Below are 11,623 nucleotides of genomic sequence, written 5' to 3'. Positions count from 1 at the left end.
GTTCTCAATGTTTTGGGCCACCACAGCCATAAGATTTTGTATATATAGACTTATTACAAAGCTAATTGAATCTTCTTGCTCTCGTCTTTTTAAATTTTACATTGTTGCTTAATTAGTCGGGGATCATTTCCCCCTCTTTTAGTTTGAGACATGTAGGTAATCATAATATATTTGGCTGAGCACTTATGGAAGGAGTCTGGTGCTTTTTTCCTTTGCTTTCAATTTAAAAAGAAGGAATGTCAGACGTTTACAGTGGGAGGGAGACAGTAAATATTCTAGGTGCTGTTGGAACAGCTCCGCTTGGAAAAAAATGTGCTCCTGGCTTCACTGCAGTCTCTAGCGGCCTCTAGAGGCCGAAAGCAAACCTACCTTCTCAGCTTATAGTGTTGGAGGAGACTCTGGAGAGTCCCATGGACTGCAAGAAGATCAAACCTCTCCATATTGAAGGAAATCAGCCCTGAGTGCTCACTGGAAGGACAGATCCTGAAGCTGAGGCTCCAAGACTTTGGCCACCTCATGAGTAGAGAAGACTCCCTGGAAAAGACCCTGATGTTGGGAAAGATGGAGGGCACAAGGAGAAGGGGACAACGGAGGACGAGATGGTGGGACAGTGTTCTCAAAGCCACAAACATGAGTCTGACCAAACTGCGGGAGGCAGTGGAAGACAGAAGTGCCTGGCATGCTCTGGTCCAGGGGGTCACGAAGAGTCGGACACGACTAGACGACTAAACAACAACAACCTTCTCAGCTAATGTAGCAAAATCTGGATTTTCTTGTGTCTCTTAACTGTGTATATCTGTTTTAAACTTAAGGTAGACGGCATTGTTGGGCTGTTGCGGTCACTTCTGTTTCAGCCAAACTTTCCACAATATTTTGCGGTGGGAAAGGGGTGTGTGGTTGTGGCTAAAACACAGGGAGGCTACAACAGCTGTTACTTTTTCTGAACAAGGGACAGACTTCCATCGAATTACAAATAATTTAAATACAGGATTCATGCAACGGCTGGAGCTCGGACTTTGGTGGCAAAGGGGTGGAAGGAAGAAGAAGTCCCGATAATAATGGTTTGGCATAACAAGCTACAAGAATTTGCTGAAATGGAGCAGTTGACAAATAGCCTGAGAGGCAATTCAAAACAAAAAATTACGGAAAAGTGGGATAGATATAAGATATATGTTCAAAAATACAGCAAACGTTTGCTATCTATGCTAGCATTCGATTGACGCTGGAGAGAGACTGAGTTGAGAAATAAGACCAAGGGTATATATTGATATAGGGATGTATTAGATAAAATATAAATAAATATACAATAATAAGAGTACATTCATTTATTAAAAAAAAGGAATATACAACGGAATGGACAGGAAGCCCAAAGTGTTGGTACATACAGTGGTACCTCGGGTTACATACGCTTCAGGTTACAGACTCCACTAACCCAGAAATAGTGCTTCAGGTTAAGAACTTTGCTTCAGGCTGAGAACAGAAATCGTGCTCCAGCGGCAGCAGGAGGCCCCATTAGCTAAAGTGGTGCTTCTGGTTAAGAACAGTTTCAGGTTAAGAACGGACCTCCGGAACGAATTAAGTACTTAACCTGAGGTACCACTGTATATGATTTTGAAATAGATTTTTGTCCTTGTTTCTTTTCTTTAGGTATATAAAGGTAAAGGTAAAGGTACCCCTGACCATCAGGTCCAGTCGTGACCGACTCTGGGGTTGCGCGCTCATCTCGCTCTATAGGCCGAGGGAGCCAGCATTTGTCCACAGACAGCTTCCGGGTCATGTGGCCAGCAGGACTAAGCCACTTCTGGCGAACCAGAGCAGCGCACGGAAACGCCGTTTACCTTCCCGCCAGAGCGGTACCTATTTATCTACTTGCACTTTGCGGTGCTTTTGAACTGCCAGGTTGACAGGAGCTGGGACTGAACAACGGGTATATAAACTTTGTATATAAACTTTGTATACATGCTGAAAATTATATTATAATAAGCCTTGTGATGTAATATGACAATGTTTACCGATGTAACATAAGAATGTTAATAAATAAAACTATTTTAAAAATACAGGATTCAACATCATTCCCTGTAGGCTATGGGCAGCTGTTGCTTACGACCCTGGGGCGAGGGTAGCTTGGGGGTGGAGGGGTTGACAAAAATGGAGTTAAAAATAAACGCGAGGATTTGAAACGGGTCATCTTTATTTGTTTACTTATTTAGAGCATTTGTCCCCTGCTCTTCATCCAAAAAAGGCTGCCAGACTGGCTTATATGAATCAAAACAAGGCATTTGCTACCTGCATGCTTCCATTCTAATAAATAAACAAACAGACCATTTTAAAAAAAAACAGAACACACAAGGAAAAAGGGACAAGGAGGGAAGAGGAGAATAAACTCAGGCACCAATTTCTAGACAGTTGTTCCCATATTTGCCTGTTGTTGGCATCCGTCTGTCTTGGGAGAAGATGGAGGAGAGCACTATTGGTGGTGAAATCGAACTGTTTGAAGGTTGCTGTGCCTGCTGTGGCTGTAGGGACAATACGGGAGAGACATGTTTTGTTGCTGCAGATGAAGGCATCCAGTTTTGCAGCTGCAGATGTGCAATGGCGTTTCTTCTCACTGCAGTCGTTCCTAATAATAATAATAATTTATTATTTATACCCCGCCCATCTGGCTGGGTTTCCCCAGTCACTCTGGGCGGCTTCCAACAAAACACTAAAATACAATAACCTACTAAACATTAAAAGCTTCCCTAAACATTCCTTCTGTGGATGCACAACAAGACTATTTCCAGACCCAGTGGTTGTCTGCAAGGGATTCCCACACAGCGGGGTTGATATTGCCAACCTTCATGTCAACCTTGCAGACATCTTTGTAATGCAGAGTTGGTCTGCCAACGGACTTGGTGCCTGAAGCCTGCTCCCCACAGAGCACATTCTTGGGGAACCTGCCCTCTTTAGTTCTGTGGACATCTCCAAGCCAGCATAGAAGTCGCCAAGACATTAAACTGAAAATAAAATAAATAAAAGTCGCTGAGACAGGAGTGGGACCATGCTGGGATTGTGGGCTTGGGAGAGCATATCTTTGAGACTCTCTTCTCCCATGCGATGGCCAAAATCCTCCTGACCAGCAGGCATAGTTTGGAGGCAGTAGCTGGGGCCTTAGGTGAGGGGTCAGCAACCTTTTTCAGTTGTGGGCCGATCCACTGTCCCTCAGACCATGCAGGGGGCTGGACTATATTTGGGGAAGGAATGAACGAATTCCTATGCCCCACAAATAACCCAGAGATGCATTTTAAATAAAAGGACACATTCTACTCATGTAAAAACATGCTGATTCCCGGATCGTCCGTGAGCCGGGTTGAGAAGGCGATTGGGCTGGATCCGGGCCCCAGGCCTTAGTTTGCTTACCCCTGCCTTAGGCTAAGTGGATGTAATGATCTCTGCTTCCTATCTCTGCCAATGAGGTATCTTGATGAAATGGCTGCCCCTTAATGGCATTTGAGAGAGAGGAGGCCTGATGCTGCTGGTCTGTTGCTGCAGAGCCATTCGAGTGAGCTCTGCTCCTCAGTTTTCCCAGTGCTGGAATGGCGGCCTTCATTATTCTGTTTCCAGGAGGTAAGCTAGCCATTTCATAGAATCACAGAATCGTAGATTTGGAAGGAATAATAATAATAATAATAATAATAATAATAATAATAATAATAATTTATTTATACCCTGCCCATCTGGCTGGGTTTTCCCAGCCACTCTGGGCGGCTCCCCACAGAATATTAAAATACAATAATCTATTAAACATTAAAAGCTGCCTTCAGCAGAATCCGAGACCTGGGAGAGGAGACGGTAGAAGACTGGAAGAAATTTAAGACCTACCTACAGAAACATTGTAAATTGTATGAATGTTAAGAAGGATGCTAGATTATAAATAACATGGCACCATTAAGCTAGATGAAGTGAAATACGAAGATAAGTTAAATTTAAGAAAAGACAAACTTTGGATAACTATTAGCCTAAATTTAAATTTTTAAGGTTTGGATAAATGATATCTAAAACTAGAGACACAATTGGAAAATTAGAAAATAAGATTGGAAATAAGGTGATAAATTGCTGGTTAAAATTTTATATTAAGGAACGCAGGAGCGGGAGATGTGAGGAAGTCCAAAGAAGTTAAGAAAATATGTTAAGACATGTGTTATACTGTTTTTCTGTATTGTAATTATAAAAAAGAAAAAAACTGTTAATAAATATTTATTTTAAAAAAGCTGCCTTCAGATGTCTTCTAACAGTCTGGTAGTTCTTTTTCTCTTTGACATCTAGTCTGACCCCCTGCAATGCTGGAATCTCAGATAGATCATTCATGACATATGGTCATCCAACCTCTGCTTAAAAACCTCCATAGACGTTTCTTTAGGGGGAACCTTATTGGTTATTTCCGGAATCAGCATTCTGATTGGCTAGGGCGATCAAACCACGTCTTCATTGGTGAGCGAGTTCCATTCTCATCCAATCAGCGCCGTCTCTCGGAAGCTAAAGGTGAGTAGTGTATAGAAAGCAAGGTTTGGCTGCAAGCCTCACGTTTTCCTTTGAGCAGCGAAACCCCCCTGCCCCTCCGCAGGCTCTTTTATGAATCACCAATTTCCCGAAAGAGTTTGCTGCGCTTCCAAGGCTGCCTTTAAGATGTTACCGGAAAAATCTTAGGGCTCCCTTGGACAAAAAGTAAAGACACCAACCAGGGTAAATTGAAGCAAATCAGCAGCCTGTAGGCTTGGTCTTTATTGAAGAAAGACTGTCGTGACAGGGTGCTCCCCTCACTTGCAGGTGAGAGGAAAGACCCAGAAAGATGGTGTGCAAGACCTAGGTCAAGCCCACCCCCAGAAACATCTTGCATACATTACAGAAAGGAGGGGTTGAGGGAGGAGTTGGTGGTAACCTGAGTGACCTGTCACCTGGCTGATTCCCTTCTCTCCCCCTCCCCATGAGTCACTTCCAGGAGACAAAGGGGAGTTGGCAGTTTCCTGCCCCCAGAGGGAAGATCTGATCATTGTCCTTTGTTCCAGCCCATGCTGAATCCACTCCCATATGGAAGTTCTTTGTGATCTTGATTGTCTTCTGTCTAGGACCATCAGGGTTGGCATAGCAACTGGGCAGGGCTCCTGTGGATGTGCTGGGATGTTCAAGGGATTATGGCTGGCCTGTATCAAACCTTCCCCATTTTGTAGTCCTTCCTTCATGGAGTAAAATTAAAGTGGAACAGTGCAAATCCGATGTGTGGTTGATTTTCTATGAATTTATAACAGAAGCGTAGCGTATGTAGTGTGTGAGTGTGTGTGAAGTTTGTACAAACTCAATGATGGGGGGGGGGTTCCTGCTACAAAGAAATGCACATTCTTGCACCCGAAACGTGTAGTAAGGCAAGGGGTTTCTTTTCACCCAGCAATGCTGCAGAGTAAAGCTCTGGAAACAGGAGCTGCCTGCCGCAATGCAGCTTTGGAGCGGGGTGCGGTGTTAATAGCAGAGGAAGGTAAACCCCGGGCAATAAACTGCGTGGAGATGGCTCGCTCCAAGCTGATCCCGGAATAGTGGAGCCGGCAGCTACGTAGGTCACAAAGTGTAGAAATCACCTGTTCTCCCATCCTTCATCCACCTAACACCACTTTGTATCTTTTAGACACGCTATTGGCTTCTAAAGTTTGGGGTAAGAGACAAAGTTGTTAATATCAATATGAAGACAACGCAGACAGTCTTGTAGTCTCGGTATTTTTGCTGCCCTCCTAGCCCGTTTTTAGGTTAGTGCTCTCTCCCAGATCACAATTTTTCTACGTTTCCCACGTCTACTTACCAGTATTGCTGCTGCTGTTAATGACAATTATCCCAGCATTGATTTAAATCGCCTCACCGCATTACTGGGCAAGTCTGGCACAATCCCACGCATTTACTGCGCTTTCCAAAGCAGTTCATATAAACTTCCGATAACCAAGGTTACCTAAGCAAAAAAACGCTTTTAGCAACCCAAACTGTGTCAGCTCTTCTCATGAAAAGGTGGGCGGCCCTTAAAAGGGCCTTTGAGCTCGTTTGTAATATAGTTTTGGTATCCCGATTAGCCACCGAAGCCGTACAGAGTACGACCCTGGCGCTTCAGAGCGTACACGACATCCATGGCGGTCACAGTCTTCCTCTTGGCATGCTCAGTGTAAGTCACGGCATCTCGGATTACATTCTCCAGAAAGACCTTCAGGACGCCACGGGTCTCCTCGTAGATCAAGCCCGAGATGCGCTTGACTCCGCCACGGCGAGCCAGGCGGCGGATCGCAGGCTTCGTGATGCCCTGGATATTGTCACGAAGCACCTTGCGATGCCTCTTGGCGCCTCCCTTGCCCAAACCTTTCCCGCCTTTCCCACGACCAGACATGGTGACAAAGACAACACTCTGTGCTCTTCAAGAAAGAAGTAAGCAAAGAGTAGCGCAGCTGCTTCTTTTATACAGCAAGGTCCGACCAGAGGGAAGACTGAAGAGGGACATGTTAGCCTTTGACTGAGCCACGCCCCCTTTCCAAACTCCATAACGCTATAGGCTATACTTTCCACCAATCAGCTTCTGGGCATTTTAAAATCTCCAATCAAAACCGAACTATCTCCTCAAACAGATATGTGCCTTTGATTTGAGGAGGATAGTGCAGCCAGGAGAGTTATAGAAACGTTTCATAATTTACAAAATTATGATTCTGTCCGGTGATACTAAGTACTGGTACAGTATTGTAATCTGGAAATGGCGCAGAACAGAATGGAAAAACAAAATAGTAGCGTAGAGGCGGGGAAAAGAGTAAAACAGAACCTGAAAACTCTTATCCTAACATTTGCAAAATTGTGAGGAGCAGGAATTAGAAAAGCATACTGTAAATTTCAGAGGTTTATGTCGCAGTAGAATTATAAAATGGTAGAGTTGGAAGGGATCCCAATGGTCATCTAATCCATCTGGCGTCTTTCATTGCATGGTTCTTGTAAACCACTCCCTTAGCCCACAATTAAATTAAGATAACGATCAGCCTGAGTCCATACATTTAAAAAATAACAATAAGGCATTGGGTGCTGCCTCGATTAACGACGTTCTGGTCTCCTTTTACGCTATTAGCTTTCGCTTCTGTGGCAGAAGTACAAGGATACATGTCTTTCCCCATACAGTATTTACACGCGTGCAGAGACAAAAGAGAATGTAGTTTGCTTGTTTGACTTTAATTTTATATTGTGCTCTGAATGTAAGTACTGGTCATAGTTTGTCACGTTAAGAAAAAACACCAATCAAAGGTATTCCTTTTCGTTTTTTAACACAATCTAATATGGTCACCATCGTTAATTTCTCAGACGGAAGAGCAATGACGTAACCCCCTTTTTTTTGAAAGCGGAACATGGAAATATAAACTCCTCCCATGTGATATTTCTATTGGCTCGCGCAAGCATATGCGTAATTTAAATGTAACTTTCTGGTTGGTTGCAAGAAGACACATTCTCATTGGGTGCTAAGCACGTCCTAGCTCTCTTTCACCCAATCAGATTTGACAGAAAGAATCCATCGGGAGTAAATAAATAGGCGGCTTGCAAGATTGTGTTTCTCATTCTGCTCTTCGTTGTTGTAGTTCTTGGTGGATTTGGCTGTATGATGTCTGACCGTGGAAAGCAGGGCGGCAAAGCCAAGGGCAAGGCGAAGTCTCGCTCGTCCAGGGCGGGCTTGCAGTTCCCTGTGGGTCGAGTGCGCCGCCTGCTTCGCAAAGGGCACTACGCGAAGCGCGTGGGAGCCGGAGCCCCTGTCTACACGGCGGCGGTGCTGGAGTACCTGACCGGCGAGATCCTGGAGCTGGCCGGCAACGCGGCGCGGGACAACATGAAGGCGCGCATCATCCCTCGGCACCTGCAGCTGGCCATCCGCAACGACCAGGAGCTGAACAAGCTTTTGGCCAAAGGCACCGTCCCCCAGGGCGGCGTCCTACCCAAGATCACAAACTGAAGGCCCAGGAAAAATCAGACCGCGGCGTCTGGACTTCACAAAGGCTCTTTTCAGAGCCGTCCACCCTGTCATAAGAGAGCTGGGTTTATAATGCTGGAAGTTTCAAACTGGATTTCTGAGAACGCTATATTGTAAATTTATAAGCACTGCACTCGCTGCTGCCATCTTACGCACGCCCCCCAATAAATTCTGGCTAAGCCCATGCGCTCGGTCTGCCTTTCTTCCAGTTCCCATTATCCATTTTACCTTCCAAGGATCTCAAGGTTGATAACACATGTACGCGCCTATGTTTAAATACAGGAGCTATTGTAAAGCAGTGGTTTTCAAAGGGCGTTACTTGTATGGCAAGCGAATGAGAATGTAGTGGGAAGATCGGAGAAACGAACATTTTAAACATTTCAGCGTAGTATATAGTATACCACACACACAAAAATATTTCTGGAATATGTAGATTTCCTACCAAAACATGTAAATATTCTGAGTGTGGCCCAGATTACCGGTAGTTTGAAAGCCACTGTCTAAAGCTTTAGATTTAAGTCTATCCATAACAGAGAAAATAAGGTAAAGTATATAACTCTTTTCATGAAAAGGTGGGCGGCCCTTAAAAGGGCCTTTGGTTTTAAGCTGCAGCCTTGGTATCTAGAATTAGCCACCAAAGCCGTACAGAGTACGACCCTGGCGCTTCAGAGCGTAGACGACATCCATGGCGGTCACAGTCTTCCTTTTGGCATGCTCGGTGTAAGTCACGGCGTCGCGGATAACATTTTCCAGAAAAACCTTCAGGACGCCACGGGTCTCCTCGTAGATCAAGCCCGAAATGCGCTTGACTCCGCCACGGCGAGCCAGGCGGCGGATTGCAGGCTTCGTGATGCCTTGGATATTGTCTCGAAGCACTTTGCGATGCCTCTTGGCGCCTCCCTTGCCCAACCCTTTCCCGCCTTTCCCACGACCAGACATACTTGCCGAGCAACCCTCAAACAACGACACAAGAAACAAAATGCAGCGTAAGGGAGGGCTCCCTCTCCTTATATAGAGAAATGTCCGACCAGAATGAAAACCTAGGCATACTTTTCTGCGTTGCAGAACTCTGTCTCAATGTCGTCCAATCAAATGCATTCCTTTTGCAGCTGCTCAATGAGAGTCCTGGGGGGAAAAAAAAACAGGCTGTGGCCCCGCCCCACTTTGCCCCCTTGCGTGATCTTGTCTAGCCAATTGCTGTTCAGCCCAGGAAATTCAAACTTTCCAACTGACAATAGTTAGTCTTCAGCCAATCAAGACTGCGAGAGCGGTCTATAAATAACCAGCAACCGGGCTCTTTGTCTCATTTGCTGAAGAAAGCCCTTTGCTTTGTTTGCCATGGCTCGTACCAAGCAGACCGCTCGCAAGTCCACCGGCGGGAAGGCGCCTCGGAAGCAGCTGGCGACCAAAGCCGCCCGGAAGAGCGCCCCGGCCACCGGGGGCGTGAAGAAGCCTCACCGCTACCGCCCTGGGACTGTCGCCCTGCGAGAGATCCGTCGCTACCAGAAGTCGACCGAGCTGCTGATTCGCAAGCTGCCCTTCCAGCGTCTGGTGCGGGAGATCGCGCAGGATTTCAAGACAGACCTGCGCTTCCAGAGCTCTGCGGTGATGGCCCTTCAGGAGGCGAGCGAGGCTTACCTGGTGGGTCTTTTCGAAGATACCAACCTGTGCGCCATCCACGCCAAGCGGGTCACCATCATGCCCAAAGACATCCAGCTGGCTCGCCGCATCCGCGGAGAAAGGGCTTAAGATATTCGTTGTCAAAGTAGGCTTCCTACGTTCAAAAACCCAAAGGCTCTTTTAAGAGCCACCACATAATCTTAAAAAGCTGTTAATTACTACAATATTGCGTTCAATTGCCAGTTTGGTATTGTGAATTAAGCACCAGTTGCTGAGAATGTTAAAAGTGGACATGGCGGCGCGGTACTTCTGTGCAGTTTACAGGAGTCTCACATGGATTTTGCCCCTGCGACTTGCCCGTTTTAGCAGGCCCTGGGGTAGCTAGCATTCTTTCACTAAGGGAAAGCAAATCCATTTTTACCCGCCCCCTCCCGCCTAAAAACAGTATCATGGAAGCAACCACTTGCTTTCTCCACGCCCACCCTATTGCCACGTGGTCTCCCCGCCCCCCGTAAAACAAAGTTGCAGGAACATCAATGTCAAGTGACTTGGCACGGATAAAAAAGCGGGGGGGGGGGGGGAGCAACAGGATACCCGATTAAAAGGAAAGCCCAGAATTGCAGCACTAAGGTTACTACTAGCACACATTTGCTCAGCGGGGTCCAGTATGGTTTCGAATTGGAAGGGGGGCTGTGCAAGGGATTGGACCCACTACGATTCTACACCTGCGGCACTTCCATCACATGACCGAAGCACCTCAGCATGGCAAGGGAAATTCAGCACTTTCTTTGAATTTGTGGGTGGCTCTTAAAAGAGCCTTTGGGGTTAACGAGGAGCGCTGCTGCCTCTCGCGCAAGCCGAGCGGGTCCTTCCTACTTCTTTTTCGGCGCCGCCTTCTTGGGCTTGGCGACTTTCGCCTTGGGGGTCTTGGGCTTCGCCTTGGGCTTGACTGCCTTCGCCTTGGCGGGGCTCTTGGCGGCCTTCTTGCTTTTGGCCGCCGCCGCCTTGGGCTTCTTGGGGCTCTTGGCGGCCTTCCTGGCGCCTGCCGCGGGCTTCTTGGCCGGCTTCTTGACGCCCTTCTTAGTGGCGGCTGCCTTCTTCACCTTCTTGGCGGCGCTGGCGGGCTTCTTGGCCGCGGGCTTTTTGCTTTTCGCGGCCGCCGCCGCCGGCTTCTTCTTGGGCGCCTTGTCCTTGCTGTCCGCCTGCTTCTTGTTGAGCTTGAAGGAGCCCGAGGCGCCCGTGCCCTTGGTCTGCAGCAGGATCCCCCGGGTCACCAGGCTCTTCAGGCCCAGCTTGATGCGGCTGTTGTTCCGCTCCACATCGTAGCCGGCGGCCGCCAGCGACTTCTTGAGCGCGGCCAGGGACACGCCGCCGCGCTCCTTGGACGCCGTCACCGCCTGGGTCAACAGCTCCGTCACGCTGGGGCCCGAGGCCTTGCGGGACTTCGGGGCGGCGGCCGCCGCCTTCTTGGCCTTCTTCGCGGGAGCCTTGACAGCCGGCAGCGCGGCGACGGGCGCGGCGGGAACCTCTTCAGTCATCCTGATCCGAAACTATACCGCCCCCCGAGCACACCGTCGAGTCACCAAAGCAGAAGCTGAATGGACGCGGCGGCGGCGCTGCCTCGTATTTATAGGGGAGGAGCTGCGCGCTGATTGGTGCGTTCCGAGCACGGCGCTTTGACAGCCAGACCTGGGCTCCTGGTCCGGGCAACTTTTGTGTTTCTTAACCCGCACAAAAGAGTCGATTACTCCGAGTCCCGTCCGCGGATCCTTCCCGTTCCTGGCTGGATCGATGGGGAGGATGCGGGCTTTGGGACACCTGGTTTTCACGCTCCGGGGTGGCAGGGCTCCTCCGGAAAAGAGCGGGGAACGCAGCCTCGGCTCGCTCTCCCGGCCTGAAAATTTGCAAACTTTTGCTTTTCGACGAAAATAGCAAATGCTGCTTTTAAGAAGCGGGCGCGGGAGGTCCGGCATAAGGTAGCCCGGGGGGTCTGCACCC

General features: G+C 47.9%; 4 protein-coding genes and 1 pseudogene across 6 annotated transcripts; 2 read left to right on the top strand and 3 right to left on the bottom strand.

Annotated features, from left to right (window-relative positions):
* Window positions 1-1,387: 1,387 nt before the first annotated feature.
* Window positions 1,388-6,415, bottom strand: LOC310829087 (histone H4). Of its 2 annotated transcripts, XR_014557122.1 has the most exons (2): window positions 5,885-6,415; window positions 1,388-2,620 (listed from the first exon to the last, which is right to left on the bottom strand). XR_014557122.1 is itself a non-coding variant. In XM_083707264.1 (1 exon), exon 1 carries the CDS (start codon window positions 6,395-6,397, stop codon window positions 6,086-6,088), a length of 312 nt encoding a protein of 103 aa, XP_083563390.1. In that variant the 5' UTR covers window positions 6,398-6,415; the 3' UTR covers window positions 5,884-6,085. The 2 variants fall into 2 exon arrangements, 1 of the variants encoding a protein (XP_083563390.1); XM_083707264.1 differs by lacking the exon at window positions 1,388-2,620 and having other exon boundaries at window positions 5,884-6,415.
* Window positions 6,416-7,202: 787 nt separating this feature from the next.
* Window positions 7,203-11,163, bottom strand: LOC310829021 (histone H1.2-like; the record flags this gene model as incomplete). The annotated part of the gene is made up of 1 exon (XM_083707168.1): window positions 7,203-11,163. The coding sequence occupies one exon, from the start codon at window positions 11,161-11,163 to the stop codon at window positions 10,498-10,500; it is 666 nt and encodes a 221-aa protein (XP_083563294.1). The 3' UTR covers window positions 7,203-10,497.
* Window positions 7,640-7,987, top strand: LOC310829086 (histone H2A pseudogene; annotated as a pseudogene). Its single transcript has one exon. The product of its transcript is annotated as a histone H2A pseudogene (transcript).
* Window positions 8,633-8,944, bottom strand: LOC310829089 (histone H4; the record flags this gene model as incomplete). The annotated part of the gene is made up of 1 exon (XM_083707271.1): window positions 8,633-8,944. The coding sequence occupies one exon, from the start codon at window positions 8,942-8,944 to the stop codon at window positions 8,633-8,635; it is 312 nt and encodes a 103-aa protein (XP_083563397.1).
* LOC310829071 (histone H3.2) lies at window positions 9,344-9,754 on the top strand (the record flags this gene model as incomplete). The annotated part of the gene is made up of 1 exon (XM_083707248.1): window positions 9,344-9,754. The coding sequence occupies one exon, from the start codon at window positions 9,344-9,346 to the stop codon at window positions 9,752-9,754; it is 411 nt and encodes a 136-aa protein (XP_083563374.1).
* Window positions 11,164-11,623: the final 460 nt, after the last annotated feature.

Source organism: Podarcis gaigeae (genome assembly GCF_964106915.1).
Source record: "Podarcis gaigeae genome assembly, chromosome: 13".
NCBI lineage: Eukaryota > Metazoa > Chordata > Lepidosauria > Squamata > Lacertidae > Podarcis > Podarcis gaigeae.
Note: the sequence above shows the minus strand (reverse complement) of the source record. Positions and strands in the feature narration are given on the sequence as shown.

Coding starts and splice junctions, on each gene's coding strand:
- LOC310829087 (XM_083707264.1), bottom strand. CDS start 6,397: ATGTCTGGTCGTGGGAAAGGCGGGAAAGGTTTGGGCAAGGGAGGCGCC.